Below are 18160 nucleotides of genomic sequence, written 5' to 3' on the forward strand. Positions count from 1 at the left end.
ATAGAGAAACCAAACTTAAGGGAATAGAGATCAAATGAAGAAGAGAGAAAGGCACTGTAACTCTGAAGTTATCATACACACATACCTTGCACCGTGAGGAAAACCAAAGCAGCTGATGATCCTCCTTCATTGGAGACTACACAATGATACTCCCCAGCATCACTGAACCTCACACTCCTTAGCTCCAATGAGAGGTTGGCCAGGATCCTCATCCTTGCTGGGTCTGCCAGGCTGACATCTCTGTCATTCCTCTGCCAGGTTACATTGTAATCCACCGCGCTGATGACGAGACATGTCAAAACTGCTCTTTCTCCAGGAGTGACTGTGACATTATCAGGCACTTGGATGACTGGAGGGGGCTCTGGGTGAAACGAAAAGATTCAAATCAAGAGACCTAATAGCCAGTTTGCTCCCTTATAGATGTAGTTTAAAAATGTAATGAGTGTATATTGAGAACCTGGTAGGGAAGATGCAGAAGACAGCTTATTAATTAATATATATGTCTTTGACCCCAAGAAAATTATCTAGTTAAAAGATACTTTAAAAAAGTAGTACATGTTCTAAAAAAAAAATCGACCACCTGATTTTTATCACATTTGCCAAACACTGTGGTTTTAGATGTTATGTCTTCAATGGGAAGATTTGAATGTTCTCTAATTGAAAACACCGTAGTGTAAAAGTGAATAATAGCACAGGCACTTGTAGCCTGAAGACACCATGCACAGGATATGCTTTTAGTGCCTTTAATCCTCAATGTAAAAAAAAAAAAAAAGAAAAGAAAAGAAAGAAAAAAGAAAAGAAAAGAAAAGAAAAGAAAAGAAAAGTAGTGCTTGTTCACACACCAAAGCATACCCAAGTTTAAATTTGTAAATTATAGATGTGAGAATCAAAAAGCCTTGGCAAAAGGATATCACTAAACTAATTTAGGGATTGGGGAATGAGGCAAATTTTTGAGTTTTGAAGAAGGTAGCATTTATGGATTTTTTTTAAATTTAAAAATGCTCATTTGGTGTTTTAGAGAAAAGAGGACACAAAGTATGGTAGATGATAGTATACTAAATATGATAATATTGGGTTCAAAGGGCTACAATCTCATTAAGAAGACAGTGCAACAGCAGAGTATGACAAATGTTCCCCCAAAGGAACAAGGGATGTTTTGACTGCAGGACAAGTTAAGAGTAGGCATAGGCCTTTAATAAAATTGTACACATGAAACCATGCACACAAAAGGTATTGAATAAGTCATGCACATTTCAAATGCCGTCAAAAATAACTTACTAATTAGATATTTAGCCAACATTCTAGAGAGAATTATATTACTCTAGTTAGGTTTGAGAATAAATACAAATGCCCCCCTAAAACATGTTCTGCCCAAATGCTTTAAAACGATCTGCTGTAACAAGCTATTATTCAGCAATAATACAGCAATAAAACTGCAGTGAGCTATTCCAGCTGGAAACCCATGTGCCTGTTTAGTTTAAATATGAAAGAGTATTAGATATTCAAGATCAAATTTTATTCTTATTTATTTAAAACCATATGTAAGTGCAGATGAATCATAAGCCTGGAAAAAAAAAACCTGGAAATAATATGCCAAAACCATAGTGGTAATCTCTGAGGGACAGAAATGTGTATATTTTTCATATTTTCCTTTATATTTATCCTGCTTTCCAAACATTTAGAAGAGTAGATCCTATTTTAAATTATCTTTTAAAAAACAAAATTTTATCATTCTGCTATGTTCTTAAAATCTCTTAAGAAAATGGTTGATGAATCATGTGGAAAGAGGACACGACAAAGTTAGAAAGCTCTGGAGTCTGGCTAGGCTCGACAAAATATACGAGAAACTTTGTTAAATGTGAATTTCAGATAAACATCAAATAATATTCTCGTGTACATATGTCTCATGAAATATTTCAGACATACTTATATGAGATTCAAATTTAATTGGGCACTCTATGTTTTTACGTACTGAATCTGTCAACCATAGGCTGCCTAGTTCTCTCTCTAGGTATGTGACCTTAGATAAGTCAATTTATCCACAGGGTTTGCTTCCCTGTCTGAAAAATGAGATAATCAAATTAGGTTATCTCAAAGACCCTTTCTAGTTCTAATGTTCTAGGACTCTCATATCCAAGATGGTATAGACCATCAAAGACCTGAAAGTCACCATAAGTACATGTGTTCACATTCTATCGAGATCTTTATGAAGGCCACATGATGTTTGTATGGTTTTCTTTTTTGTTCTTTTGACACAAACTTCCTCAACTAAACTAGGTATTTTTTGAGATTTTTAGAAAATGGAAAATTGTACATTAGGCATGTAGGGAATGCTGGGCACATGCCCAGAGTCCTCTTAAGGATATAGGTACTCATTTCCCTGGCTGCTATGCTTCTTGGTTATATACAGCTCATAGCCAAGGGAGCTAACATGCTCAGGGTAAATCCCCCCTTTCCAGGGCACCCATCATTCAGGACCACTTAATGAGGAAACAAATCGAGGCTCTCTTGCCTTGATTCAGGGCCATGACAGCTCCAGAATTCCCTGTGGGATCCAGTAAGGCCCTAGCAGTGACTATATCACAATTTAAATTCTTCCACTTCTGTTACTCCCTTACCAGTGCATTTTCCTAGAAATAACCTTCTTGTATACAAACCCCACCTCAGAGTCTAATCCCTTTTCAAGCATAAATTGAAATATGTAAAATGCTAACTTTCTAATAATATATGGGAACAGATAAGGTTTGAAAGAATGACATACAATATCATTGCTGCCTAAATAACTAGAGATTATAAATAGTGTATATACTTAAATATTTATGTATGCATAAATAAATTTGTGGGGTTGGGGGAAATGATGAGGGAGAATGACAACAGTGTGCAAAGGAGGCCAAGATAATAGACTGCCAGAAATAGCCTGGCCCTAGAAGTTTGAGGGACAGCCCTTCCTAAGTAAAAGAATGACTAAGGCTAGAATTAGGGAACCAGAGATGAAACCTCAGAACCTCATAACTGAGAGAAGAATGACAAGTATAGGCCTTATGACATTAGGTAAAGATCACTGAACAGGGAGTCAGGAGGCCAGGAACCTTCTTCTCATCCCTATAATCATAATGGGTCATCGCCTGCTCCAGGCCTAAGTTTCTTTAGCTACAGAATGACAAGGTGGCACAAGATTATTTCCAAGCCCTTATCCTGTTCTAATACAATATCCTGTAATTATAAATTAAGATTGTCTGTCACTGACATGCCCCTGACAAGTTTTCTGTATTCCCAGTATTTTATGTAAACCCAGAATTTTAGTACTCTGTGCGTGTACTCCCTCAGGGGAGGGCATTGTGTTAAGAAAGAAATTCAGTAAACAAAATTAATGTAACTTTGTAACCGTACTAAATTAGCAATTATTCCTTGAAAAGAGTTTTTCATGTTTCTGCAACTCTACTCATTTGTTTCTGTATGTTTATATGTAACAAAAGAAGTACAATGCTTTTTATACCCATTTTGCATCTAAAACATTCAATAATCAACATTTTTCATGAATTGAAAATCCTTACACATGTCAGCTAGAAGAAAATGCTGGAATAAAAAATTAGGGTAACATATTGGTAGAACTTTAGCTTTTCTTCAAACTGTGCTTGGGTGTCCTTTGACTTTACAAAATAAATTCGTGTCCATAGTGACACCAGAACATCACTATCACAAAATGCCTTGTTTTCCAACACTCCTTTCCAAAATATAAGACCTAACTGTCCTATGAATTTGCACTTGATTCCAGCATGCCTTTAGCTAACTGCTGGGATCTCAGCCCAGGCTACAGGGGATTCAGAAGTTGGTGGAGGTTTGAGGCAACAGTGAGCCTGGCAAGAAATGTCTATTCTTCCAAGTCCAAAGGGGCACTTGCTTGTTATTTCTGCCATTACAGTCACTGCTGTTACCATCAGTGCTTCTGTTCCTTCTTTCATAATTGACTGAGTGGGACATAATTCCTGAACACTGGCTTGGGCACGTTATAATTTCCTAGTGATACCACTGCTTGGCTGGCACAAATTAAACTAATGAGGCATGTGTACAACACACATATGGAAGTTACTGACACTACAGAGTCAAATTCTTAAGAGTCAGTTCACAAATTCTTACTGGCACTTCCTAGTTGTTTATGCAAGATGTCTAAATCAACTCACTCAAACTTCTTTCCCTGTTGTCTTTCTCTCAATTAATATTGTTGGGAAAAAATAGTCAAGTGCTCAAGTGTTTGTTTTCCCAGAAGCTAAAGAACGTTGACACAATTCCAATGCTTTTCATAATTACTGGCGATGAAAAAAAAAATGAATAGTTTATGATGCATGTCAACTGAATTGTTTCAGGAGACAAGCTTTATTTTTCTAAGAATAAGAGAATACAAATAAATTCACGCCAAGAAGAACATGCTTGCATGCCTCTGTTTTAAAGTTCAGCTTGGACTTATTGATAACAAACATAAATCCTAGACTTCTAAACAGTCCTACAGTTATACAGTTGCTTTTGTGTTAAATTGCCTAAAGAAAATGCACATCCACACTAAAAGTAGGTATAGACAATGTTATAAACTCAGCAGCTACATTTAGGTCAGAATAGGGTTACTATTAAACACACAGCAACACTAGTCTACAAGACAGGTAGAAAATAATTCAATCAAAACAAACTTTCTAATAAATTCTAGATATGTTCTGAGTAAGTGGCTTAAATCCTGATCATTGGTTAAAAATGATAATCTTTTTGTGTCCTAAGAATTCTGGGAGATTAAAGGAAAAATGACTTTTTCGCTAAAATATATTCTACCTTAGAAAGCAATGAGTTTTGGGGTGCCTGGGTGGCTCAGTCGGTTAAGCATCTGACTTCAGCTCAGGTCATGATCTCACAGTTGTGAGTTCGGGCCCCGTGTCGGGCTTTGTGCTGACAGCTCAGAGCCTGGAACCTGCTTCGGATTCTGTGTCTCCCTCTCTCTCTCTGCCCCTCCCCAGCTCAGGTTCTCTCTCTCTCTCTCTCAAAAATAAATAAAAAGCAATGAGTTTTGCCTCCCATTTATTTGTAGGAAACATACTATCTACTGTGAAATAATTAGCATTTCTTCCACTCTTCTTAATACCAATACTGTAGCCACTGAGGTCCTGTGTTTCTTGAACATGATCACTTTCACTGTCTTGAATTTAATGTCAGAATGCATTCATAAAAGCAGTCTGGTTATTACGAATATGGGAAAGAAAACGGGAAATTTAACCTTGTTATTCCCAGAACAGATCTCTCCCTTTTCTTAAATTTTATCCCTTCCTTTCTTTAAATTTCTTTCAATTTTAATAAAAATTCTAGGTGATCTTTTCAAAAAACATTTATTAAGAGAGCCTACAATAATAATGATAATAGTACAAGAACAATAACAATGATGGCTAGGGTCTATTAAGTGTTTCCATGTGCCAGGCTCTCTTCTATGTGAGTTTATACTATCTCATGTAACCTCACATTTCTCAATGAGATAAGAGACTGTTACTGATAATTATCTTCCTATCATAGTTTGGGGAAACCAAGGCACTGAGTCCTTAAATCTTGTCCCAAGGAAGGTCACACAGCTAATATGTAGTGAAGCCAGGATTATCAAACATCCCATTTCCATAGCTACACTAATTTCCAGGCAACTGCAAAGCAATTAGTGACAATTACTTACCTGACACATCAAAAAATGTCTGTGCCCGTCCAGTCCCCGCACTGCTGACAGCGATGCACTCATAGGCACCTTCATCAGACAAAGTGACCTTTTCAATCTCCCAGTTCACACTGGCAGATTCCCTGGGGCAAGAAAATAGAAACCATTTTAGTTACGACAAAAGCAAGACAAAGTTGAAAGCAGTGATTTTTTGGAAGTATTCATTCAAAAGAACAATGTAAAAATAAGCAGATGAAACTACAGAGTTCCTCATAGCTTAAAATTATACACCTTTTAATTAGAAAGGCATTGGGGAGGGCACCTATTGGGATGAGCACTGGATGTTGTATGGAAACCAATTTGACAATAAATTTCATATTAAAAAAAGAAGAAGAAAGGTAAGCTCTCTGAGCAAAAGGCACACCAAAGGCAATAAGACACAGAGTTTGTGAATTTCTTTAGGGAAACATTTTCTGGCTATGTGAAAATATAAGATAAAGATTTAATAGAGCAACACTCCTTAAATCCTCTCTCCTTCCATATTATTTCCAGTTTTGGGTCTTGTTCAGTAGAGGTTCTCAACCAAAGCAATTCAACAAGGTAATTCATGAGTTTGAAGGTAGAAAATTGACTTTTTGATCCCAAAAAGTTCTCTTTAATTTTCTTGTATATAAGTTCCATATAAGGCTATGGAACATATCTGGTTCAATCTATGTATAAGTTGACAAAAGAAAAAAATTACCAGTTTTATTATCAAACCTGTCAGTTAGGTTAAAAAAAACCATTTGCTATAATATGTATCCATTCATTTAACAAATACTTATTCTTTGGCCTTTAACACTGTTCAAATTGCTTTCTATTTTTTGGAAGTGTTTTAGTAATAGATATTTAATTCTGATAGATATTTCATATCTAATTAGTTAATAGATATTAATAGATACTTTAAAGGATTCCAATAATCTACAAAATAGGCATTATCTTATTTTAAAATAGAATTGAAAATCATAACTATTTTCTTAATTTTCTTCTTACACTCATCCATAGCTATTTTTAACCTTCTTTAACATTCAAGACATAGATGAGATGAAAAGCCCATTGCAGAGGCAAAAGACACCTTACACTGAAGTCTGAAAGTGGTATGAGATATAATAGCTCAGTTATAACACCAGATCTCTTGCTGTCAAAAAAAAAAAAAAAAAATACCCGTCATCAAAAAGCCACGAAGAACTTACTGAGCTCTTAATGTGTATTTATCACTAATCTAGACTTTGTAAGAGAAAGTGAAGGCACAGGTTCCTGTTCATCAGAAAAGGGACAAAATAAGCAAGGTCACTGTTCCATATATTTTAGTAACAGAATATTCACTTTAGTTCATGTTTCCTTTCAACCATATACACACGAGGTGTCAGTAGTCCTTTCTGTCCCATTCAGAAGAAAAAGGAGTATGAGTGTACTCTAAGCCACAGTCATCACCTAAGCTATATCTTTAATGCCTAAGAGCAGTAAGCAAAGTCCAAGTTTATAACTGTCATCGTCTAAGAGGTACTGGTAAGTTCCAGGGAGGCAGAAGTTTGAAATACATACAGTGTGTCATGTTTTCTGCAATGCCTAGTTCGGACCCAAGCACACAACATTAGGATTCATCAAAACTTAGACACATGGATATTTTAGAAACAGATAGTGACAATTCTTCTAGTCCCTCGTTTTAAAAACAAGTAAGTCGAGATTCAGGAAGAAGGATAAGTAATTAGTTCAAAGGCACGTAAACAGGGTGAGATTACGTAAAGAATATTCTTGACAGTGATACTTGCTCCTCTCATTTATGAAATATTACGTGAAAATAATTCTCTTTTTTTCATGTAGTCTTCTCAGTTAACATTAAAACTCTAAGAAGTTTTGAAGGCATGACCTTTGGAATAAGGAAAGAACATGTCAAATAGAAATGTGTCCTGCTGCTAATGCAAACTAATTCTCTCTTACATCCCCTAGTGACCATAGCGACTCACATAACAAAGATTAAGTCACATGTCTCAAGTTATTAGGAAATCTAGGGCAGGGACTTGCGAGTGAATCAGGGTTAGAGTATCAATCCATCACCACCCATGCCAAATTCTGTCTTTAGCCTCTTACACACAAAGAGCTTAATATATGTCAGCAAGGCATGTCACATCTCTGGGCCACAGAGCTGGAAAAATGAAAGAATTCTTGTGGCTTACCTCCCAGGAATTGTGTGGAATTAATGAATTAATATTTATAAAGAATCTCAAGTGTCTTTGAAACATGTTACTATTTAAACATGAAACAGAATTATTTGATTTCATCAGGCAGTTATGTAGCTTCATCATTTAATATCCTGGTCAGTTATGTTGCTGGTTATTAAACATGGAGCTTAGGGAATCATTAAGATACACAATATAAAAAAAGTAGCAGGAAGTAATACAGTTCAATCTTCAAATAGTGGAATTTTTTCCTAAAGTTATACTGAATATTCCTGCCATAGTTTTTGCTTAAAATGACCCCCTAAAGAGATTAAATAGGCTAATACTGTCAAATATTTAGCATTTTATGGAAGTTATTTATATTACTATTGAATCAACAGCATAGAAATTTTGTAAAATAATTTCTAGAGTTTTTCTCCAAATGTAGTTTGTTTCATTAGTAAGATTAAAAAAAAATTCCAGAAATCATCCTCCAGATTTCAAGATCTACTCAATTTTCTCATTGATTATTTATATTTATCTAAAAAAGCCATCCATCTTCACAAGGAAGATCAGTGCTTCCTCACCCACTCCCACTGATTGTTACGTGCAGTAGCCACACATGCTCTCCCTCCACCTGCTGTCCCAGCACACTTCACTTCCCTAACCCCATCCTCTACCCTTCTCCTGGCTCACTGCACTCCAGCCACACTGGCTTCCTTCCTGTCTTTCTTTCCCCCATGCTCAGTCAGCTCCAGCCTCGTGCATTTGCACTAACTGTTCCTGGCATGCAAATCCTTTTTCCTAGATATCTATCTGCATGATCATCTCTCACCATGTTTAGGTCTTTGCTCAAATGTCCCTTATCCTGAATTTTAAAACTGCAAGTTGGCCAAAACCACATGCACCCCATCTCTCAATTATATTCAGAGATTTTTTTGCCCCAAAGCCAACAAAGCTTAAACTCTTCTCTTTTGCGAGGACCCTTCCAAAGTTTAGTACCTAGCTTTATATTCATAATTTTGTATTCTTGGGCTTAACAAGAGACCCTCAAGTTATATAACATCCAGATTCTATAAAACCTGAATCAACCCTTGAATGAATTCTAGCACTTATTAAATTAACATATTTAACATATTATAAATGAGAAATTAACATATCATAAAACATATATCTGTTTTCTTTCTCCATTATAATAAAATCTCCATAAGGGCACAGACCTGCACCTATTTTGTTCACTGCTATATTCCAAGACTATGGAACAAATAAATGAGAATTTCCAATGAAAAAGCACATTAAAATAAGTATCTGTTTGTATTTAGATGTTTAATGTTTTCTATAACTGCTAATAAAACATGTACACACCTTAAATACTGGTCTACTCCAAGTGTAACTCCATTTCTGACAAAGCTCAAGGTAAAGGGTAAAAGACTCTCAACAGAGCAGGAAATGTGGCCTGGCTGCAAGTAGTATCCGGGGGTTTTCATGGGCATTGTAACTTTGGGAGCATCTAGGAAAAATAGAACATGGGCAACAAGGTCACAATAATGTTGGGTACTTCCTGTTAATCCATTCAAAATCTTCAAACCTTAATTATTCTAGTAAACCCTCTGCATTCCAATTAATCTAAATCACTAAAAATCACTTTAATTATCTTTCTTTGTTCAAACCCCATTAATTTCTGGATCTCTCCATGGACCCCTTACTAATGTATTCATTAAACCTGAGACTCTATTTTTTAAGACACTATTTTTTGTGCCACCAATATAGGAAAAAAAAAACAAAAAAAAACAAAAAAAAACAAAGGCTACCGAATAAGTTACAATACCTCCTCCTCTGTAGAATCTATTGTTATTTAAAAAATGTAAATATATGGGGGCGCCTGGGTGGCGCAGTCGGTTAAGCGTCCGACTTCAGCCAGGTCACGATCTCGCGGTCCGTGAGTTCGAGCCCCGCGTCAGGCTCTGGGCTGATGGCTCGGAGCCTGGAGCCTGTTTCTGATTCTGTGTCTCCCTCTCTCTCTGCCCCTCCCCCGTTCATGCTCTGTCTCTGTCTGTCCCAAAAATAAAAAAAAAAAAAAAAAAAACGTTGAAAAAAAAAAAATGTAAATATATGAAAAGGACCTACACGGCTTAGAATTGAAGTCATACACCTTAGCTAGCAGATGGTAGGGGGAAGCCCTGCCATTAGCAAGTCACCTCACCTGGACCAAAAAAGTCTGGGTACTGAATGTAAATTCCTTGCTGTGCCCCCCGGCACCATCTTGCTACATTGCCCATGGGTTCTACAAAAAGACAAGGCCTCTTGGGGCGCTTGGGTGGTTCAATGGGTTAAGCATCTGACTTCAGCTCAAGTCATAATCTCACGGTTCGTGAGTTCGAGCCCCACGTTGGGCTCTGTGCTGCCAGCTTGGAGCCTGGAGCCTGGAGCCTGGAGCCTGGACCCTGTTTCAGATTCTATGTCTCCCTTTCTCTCTGCCCCTCCCTTGCTCATGCTATCTCTCTCTCTCTCTCTCTCTCTCTCTCTCAAAAATAAGTAAACTTAAAAAAAAAAAAGAATTGAAGTCATACAGTAATTGTTTTCCCAAAAATAATGGGGAAAAAACTTGATTTTTAAGAATCCAACAGATTTTGCAGTATTCAATTTAGGGGTAAGACAACTAACTATGAGGAAATACTGAGGTTGGTTCTAATCTTGCCATTCGACAACCATTAAAGAATAGCTGTTCAGTTGTTTCTGAATTTCTCAAATTACAACCTTATGTATAAATGATAAATTGTTGTCCCTCCATCCAATAGTACAATATTAGAAATAATCCTTCTACAGATTTGGATATCCACAGTTTTGGCTACAGTGCCAAAGTTTTTATCACAGTTGTCATTAGCCTTGAGAAATAGCAAGAGTAGAGACAAACTGAAATGCTACCTCATGCTTCCAAAGAATCCTTAATCTACGTTCTCATCTCTATACAACAGCAAATATATGAGTAACTAGCTTACTGATTAACTGCCAACTTAGCGCATAAAGGCAGAATCATCACCAGATGTTTACAATGAATTACTATTCACAAAGTAGGTTTCTGACAATCATTGATAAGCATTTGGCCAATTTGGGTAGCTTGATCAAACACTGAGCGTGTGTGCCAGGCTTTTTTTTTTTTTTTTTAGGGGGAGTAAGAGTACCAGAATTTCCCAGTTGTTACACTGATTGCACCAATCAGAATTTTCAGATCTGCAGTCAGTGAGACTTCACATGAAACTCTGGATGTGCTTTTTATGATTAAGAAAAATTGTGTTACCTAAGTGTAAATGTCCATCAATTTGACAACCCAGTAATAATGTGAAGATATTATTCTTTATTTTATAGTCCATTCTTTACTATAGGACCACAGTACTCCCTTAAACTATCAATACTCCAGGGTCTAATAAAATGATGTCTCACCTGGGATGATACTAGAGAAGGAAACACTTGAAACCCTCTGGAAGAGATAATCATCTTTATCATAGCCTGTGACTCTGAGAAAGAAGGCTTCATTTGGTGGTATAAAGTCAGAAATATTCCACAAGCCATAAGGTTTTCGGTCAGGGTAATATTTAACGGGGATAGTCTTCAGAGAACTGCCTGAGATACTCAGAAGTTCAAGACGATCTACTCTGGCTGGGATGGAAATTCCAGAAGTATTCAGCAGCACATAAGTAGGAATTCCTAGAGGAGAAAGACTTTATTATTATTATTAATAAGTAATGTACAATTGAGTTATTTATCAGATAAATCTTTGAACTATAATAACAGAGAAGTATCATAAATATGAGTACTACAAACTGTCGAACAAATTGTGGCCTAATTATAGAATCTTTTCTACTACGTTAAAGACAGTTATTCATGACCAGAGAAACTTAGGAAATCCTAATTAATTATTTTTATGGTATTTTAATAATATCATACATAGAAAAATCAGAATTGTGAATACTGTATTACTTAATGTTTAATTACATAAATATTTAATTTTTTTTTTCAACTTTTTTTTTTTTTTTTGGGGGGGGGACAGAGAGAGACAGAGCATGAACGGGCGAGGGGCAGAGAGGGAGGGAGACACAGAATCGGAAACAGGCTCCAGGCTCCGAGCCATCAGCCCAGAGCCTGACGCGGGGCTCGAACTCACGGACTGCGAGATCGTGACCTGGCTGAAGTCGGACGCTTAACCGACTGCGCCACCCAGGCGCCCCATAAATATTTAATTTTTAAGGATTCACTATGTGTATCCTTCCAGTAGTTGTAGTAATAAAAGAATGATCAGAAAAAAATAAATTTAAGGAGTCACGTTACGATTAAACATCTTTTTATCTATAAACCTATAATCTTGCATGAATAAAATAAGAACAAGGTTTAAAAAGCAGCAATAATTTTATCTTTGAACATACAATGGCACATAATGTCTTTAATTTTTTAGCCATCTACACACATAAAACCCTCTTTTTTCACCTTGACAACAAGGTAATTTATAGATGTTAGTAAAAATCTCAAGATATACGTCAGTAGTTTTCAAAGTTCAGTAAGTTTAGGAATCATCTGGGGTGCTTGATATAGTGCATATTCCTGGGTCCAATCTAATTTGGTTCTAATTCAGGAGATGTGGGGTGAGGCCCAGGAATCTTAATTTTTAACAAGCTGAGTAATTTTAATATCACTGGTCTTACACTTCGAGAAAAAAGTGATGAGGCCAAGAATATAACTCCCAATTCTGTGAATTCCACAAAATTATAAAATCACAGACAATCTGAGCAATGTTTTGCACTTGGATATCTACTACGTCAACTTTGGTAATATGCGCATACAAACCTTGCACTGGTCTGCTGCCTGTTTTTTTGAAATCCAGGGTGGGCTTTCGGGAAAAACCAGCTCTGAAATCAATCGTACTAAGGCCGGTGATGCGAACAGAGTGCCTTCCACTGCTAGAAGTCTGAAAAATGTTTAACGACAAACCCCGTGAGTTGATCCAGGTTGCTGGTCACAATAAACACTATCTGGTATGGGAAACTACAAAGTGTTTAATTAGGACTGATGTCCAATAATTGAGGCTCTGATCTGGGTGTTCTAAACTTAACTGTGATTCTACACCTTAAATGCAAGTTTTATAACACATATCCCAAGGGATTGTTCTAAAATAAAATTCAGTAATACACTGGCCCAATGGTATAAGATATAGATGTTGAGTCACTAGTGAATACCCCTGAAGTTAATCTGTAAAAGCTCCATAAGGACATGGATCATTGTGGTTTTACATGGTAGACGTTCAACAAATATCGATGAAATGAATGAATGACTAAATCTTCTCCCCTAAACACTATCCAAGTTTGACTCTGGAAAAGGTCTCCTTCTTTGCATCTGGGAAGATACAGCCAGGACGAGCACTGAGAGCTGACCACTATCCAGATTTTGGCCAACCAGCATCCTCAGCTCAGCAGCGTCCTAGCAAAAGCACTGGGTGCTTGAGACACAAATGTGCATAAAACATGGTCCCCATCCTCTAAGTACTCATGGCTAATGAGGGAGACAGATGGAGAAATAGAAAGCTTTAATATGATGCAGTATTAGAAATACATAAATGGTATGCAAAAATACATAAAAGCAACATAGACTAGCCTGTAGTTTGGCTAAAACCTCCTAAAGGGGATGATGGCTGGACTAAATATTGAATAGCTCTGCACTGAAATGACTCATATGTGGATAAATAATAAATAATTTGGATGAAGGCCACAGGATAAAATAGTAACACTAATGTTTACTGAGTGCTCCCTCTATGTCCAGACTCTTTAAATACATTGGCTAATTTAATTTTCGTTACAATTCTATCAGATATATATCATCATCACCACTGCACTGATAAACAGATGGGGCACTAAGTCATTAAGTAGCTTTCTAAGTTCACAAGGCTTCTTAACTGCAGAGGTGGGGTTTTAATGGTAAGGTCAGGCTCCCAGGTCTTCACCAGAGTGCTACATTGTCTCCCAAGAGCAAGGTAAGTCAGAGTTAGCCTCGATCTCAATGTCTTTCAAAATAAGAGCCGAGGAGCACCTTCATCTACAGCTATACAAAATCACTCAGGTTGTTTCTCAAAAATGCAGACTCCAACCCAGATTTACTGAATCAGAACGTATGGTGAGTGGAGTCTAGGAATCGACATTTCAAAAACCCACCTAACATTTATGAATAAGAGTTCACCAGGGGTGCCTGGGTGCCTCAGTCAGTTAAGCTTCTGACTTCGGCTCAGGTCGTGATCTCATGGTTCATGAGTTAGAGCTCCACACTGGGCTCTCTGCTGTCAGAACAGAGCCCGCTTGGGATCCTCTGTGTGTTCTCTCTCTCTTCCCCGCCCTCCAAAATAAAAAATAAACATTAAAAAAAGAAAGAAAAAGAGTTCACCATATTTTATTACATTGATCACCAAGATTCTCTCTCAAAGTAAAATGACCACATGATAGCAACATTGATAGAATGCACTAGAAATATGCGTGCCTATATTATATATAATTATATATAAAACTGTAATCTGATAAACAGCCATATTAAGGCAGACCATGATTAAAAACATGCCCCTTCCCTGCTAGGAATTTACCCAAGGGATACAGGAGTACTGATGCATAGGGGCACTTGTACCCCAATGTTTATAGCAGCACTCTCAACAATAGCCAAATTATGGAAAGAACCTAAATGTCCATCAACTGATGAATAGATAAAGAAATTGTGGTTTATATACACAATGGAGTACTACGTGGCAATGAGAAGGAATGAAATATGGCCCTTTGTAGCAACGAAGATGGAACTGGAGAGTGTGATGCTAAGTGAAATAAGCCATACAGAGAAAGACAGATACCATATGTTTTCACTCTTATGTGGATCCTGAGAAACTTAACAAAAACCCATGGGGGAGGGGAAGGAAAAAAAAAAAAGAGGTTAGAGTGGAAGAGAGCCAAAGCATAAGAGACTCTTAAAAACTGAGAACAAACTGAGGGCTGATGAGGGGTGGGAGGGAGGGGAGGGTGGGTGATGGGTATTGAGGAGGGCACCTTTTGGGATGAGCACTGGGTGTTGTATGGAAACCAATTTGACAATAAACTTCATATATTGAAAAAAAAAAAAAAACATGCCACTTCCAGAGCTCCGCAAACTACACAGCCTTCCTGAAATCACTGCGATTCCTTGTTATTTAGCAACCAGGAGAGGAAAGAGAAGTAGATATGTCCCTTTTACCACCATATTTTTTTCTCATTGAGCAAAACCTGCAAAAACTAAAAAAAAAAAAAAAACAACAAATAAAGGAAAATGAAGGTGGAAAAAAAAAGAAAAAACACATGGCCATAAAAACAGGTTTGTTGTATTTTTAGTGTAAATGCTGCTGCTAATTACTCCAGCTCATTTTCCTAAGGTTTACAAAGGACTGTGTAAGTGTGGGGGTCTCAGTACCACCATTTATTCCATTATTTCTAAAGGAAGATGTGTCATGAATTCCATACAGTAGAGCAAAGAAAAGGGGGGAGTGGTGGTGCATATGGGCTACGATCCAATTTTACATTGGGATTTCCTAGGGGTTATACAAAACCTTGTTAAGTCTATTTCAACTGGTTTAGATCACACAGTGCCTTACTGAAGACACTATTGCCTCCTGATTTCATGTAAGGACAATCAAAAGGGTCAATATTATGATGACTTGACTTATATTTATTCACTGACATGATATATTATCATTAATTGCTACTCAGAAAGTCTCCTATGATTGAGGTTACCAAGGCTACACATGACCCATAATTTGCCAAATGACTGCCATCAGGTGTTAATTATCTTGCATATGTGCTGTGTACAAATCAACTGACAAAGAGTCCATTTTAAGAGTAGTGCTTAATATCAAAGTGACAAAATTAGAAATTACCTGTGTTTGAAAATATGGCATTTTATTACTAACCAATATATTAAAAATAGAGCAGAGCTAATGAATAAGGAGCTCCTTTTAACCTCTATAAAATTATTGTAAAATAAATTAATTTTGATCCTTAAAATACCACACTAATTAATGAAGTATATGGAAATAAGGATGTAGGTTTCCTGTTCTCTGAGCAATGCCAAAAATATGAAGGGTAATAGGTTAACCAAGTTTTTTAACTTTGTGTTTCTATATTATATTCTAAACAGTCGGTATAGAATTTGAAAGGGTTTGTAAGCAAAAATATTTCCAAGTGAGTCCGTTTTCATGTAAAACTACATCCAACTCTGTATCAATCAGGGTAATAGGAATAAAGGGCATCACAAATAAACCAAAATTGTGGTTTAAAAATAGAATAAAAATTTAAAAATTAAACTAATTTAGTTTAAAATGACCTCTGACACTCATGCATGCATTTATCATTCTCTAATCATTCTCTGAAAATAATTACAACAATATTTGGATAATATTTGGGGAACACAAAACATCATATTAAAATGTCTTTTTAAGAAACTGCCAATAGTTTATAATTTTTGTCTGTTATCTTAAGGTAAATTATTTTTTTAGTCTGCTTCTTAACTCAGCTCCCTTTTTCAAATATTAGTGTTAATAAGAACAAAAAGCGGGGGAGGCCTGGGTGGCTCAGTCAGTTAAGCATCCAACTCTTGATTTCAGCTCAGGTCATGATCTCACAGTTTGTGAGACTGAGCCCCGTGTCAGGTTCTGTGCTGACAGGACAAAGCCTGCTTGGGGCGCTCTCTCTCTCTCTCTCTCTCTCTCTTTCTCTCTCTCTTTTTCTGTTCCTCCCTGACTCACACTCTCTCTGTGTCAAAAATAAATAAATGAACTTTAGAAAAATAACAAAAGGGTTCTATGTATAATGATGGTAAATAAACCAATAAATGGTAAAGGAGAAGAAATATTAACATATACAAAATGCAAACTGTACAACAGACTAAATCTTTCATTTTATAAATGATCACTTTTGATCTTTACAAAAGCCCCTTTGTCGGAGTATATTATCCTAATTTCACAGATATATCAGGTGGAAGAGCTGTGGTATACACTCAGTAAAGCTCCAGAAACCAACCTCTATAGCCACCCTATATGTTTCTCATGCTTATCTTACTGAATTTGATTATGCTGGTTTCAAGGAAAACACTGGAAAATGCTGAACTGATCTACATAGTAGGAGAGTAATGTGGAGCTCATGAGACTATTCAGAGGAGAGAAGTAGAGGCATAATAAGAAGAAAAGAGGAATGGGGCCAAGGAGAGAGCAGAAGGGGATAAGGTGCTTCAAGACATAACTCCAAATCTTCAGTTAAATCTACTAAACTCACAAGTCCTGTTATTAGCAGATTTCCTGTGATATTTTTGATGAGGCTGAGCTTTGTCCTTTATCAAAGTACAGAAGGTGATAATCAATACACAAATAATCAGGAGGCAAGGAGACCTAAGAAAGTAAGCTTTCAGCAAACTCCATAAACGTTGGGAGAAGGCTCTGGATTCTCACATATTATGGACATAGTGGGGTTGGAGGAGAATTAATGATGTGAAGGTCCTAGTGGGACAAAGAATATTCAGCTATTTCTGTAATTGAGTCAAACAGAGAAAAAGAGAGGCAGTCTAGCTGCATATTCCTTCCCTCTCTTTTCTCCTCCAAATTATTCTAGCAATTTTAATATCATTTTCTTTATATACAATATTAGTAAGACCACATTACTGACTTAATGTTTTTATATTTGGTCTGTTTATCATGTGGGTTATTTGAATTTGGCTCCAAAAAATATCTCTCCACCATAGAATGTCTTGAAGTACCATTTCTGCACAAAGCCACTCTAATCTCACGGCTTCTAGGAAGAGGGAAACCTAGCAGCAGCATGATAGCTCCAACAATAACAGGCAAATTTCTAGACACTAGGCACTAAACAGGGTTTGTATGGGCTAGGAACTCTTGAGAATTGTATTTCACACAGTGTATTTATTCATACAATTTTTTAAAGTTCACAACGATCTATTATGAACTTTATTCTGAATTACACTGAATTACTCTCTGAATTCAATGTCATGAACTCAAAATGACTCTGAATTCATTGCAACTCTGAATTACAATGTCATGTTGGTCAAGTTGTGGAAGGGTCTGAGTCAAGAACACACAGGCTGCTGCAGTGTGAGCAGAGCTGAGGCAAAGATAAAGTTATACTAGATACCTACTGACATCCTAAAATTGTAAATAGGTAACCTTGATCCTCATAGGAGTAACAGAAAAGAAGGAACAGAGTAGACCAAGTCTAGGTTTCTGAAT

General features: G+C 36.7%; 1 protein-coding gene across 2 annotated transcripts in view; it reads right to left on the reverse strand.

The window, feature by feature from the left end:
• Nucleotides 1-18160, reverse strand: part of HMCN1 (hemicentin 1) — a 481286-nt gene that overhangs the window by 278916 nt on the left and 184210 nt on the right. For both annotated transcript variants that reach the window (XM_058700608.1, XM_058700606.1), the window contains exons 7-11: nucleotides 12715-12835; nucleotides 11317-11580; nucleotides 9241-9385; nucleotides 5699-5820; nucleotides 86-361 (exon numbers count right to left, since the gene is read on the reverse strand). In XM_058700608.1, the coding sequence (XP_058556591.1) occupies nucleotides 86-361; nucleotides 5699-5820; nucleotides 9241-9385; nucleotides 11317-11580; nucleotides 12715-12835 (928 nt within the window). The remainder of the gene's footprint in view (nucleotides 1-85; nucleotides 362-5698; nucleotides 5821-9240; nucleotides 9386-11316; nucleotides 11581-12714; nucleotides 12836-18160) is intronic.

The sequence above is a fragment of the Neofelis nebulosa genome, chromosome 15, assembly GCF_028018385.1.
Source record: "Neofelis nebulosa isolate mNeoNeb1 chromosome 15, mNeoNeb1.pri, whole genome shotgun sequence".
Taxonomy (NCBI): Eukaryota; Metazoa; Chordata; class Mammalia; order Carnivora; family Felidae; genus Neofelis; species Neofelis nebulosa.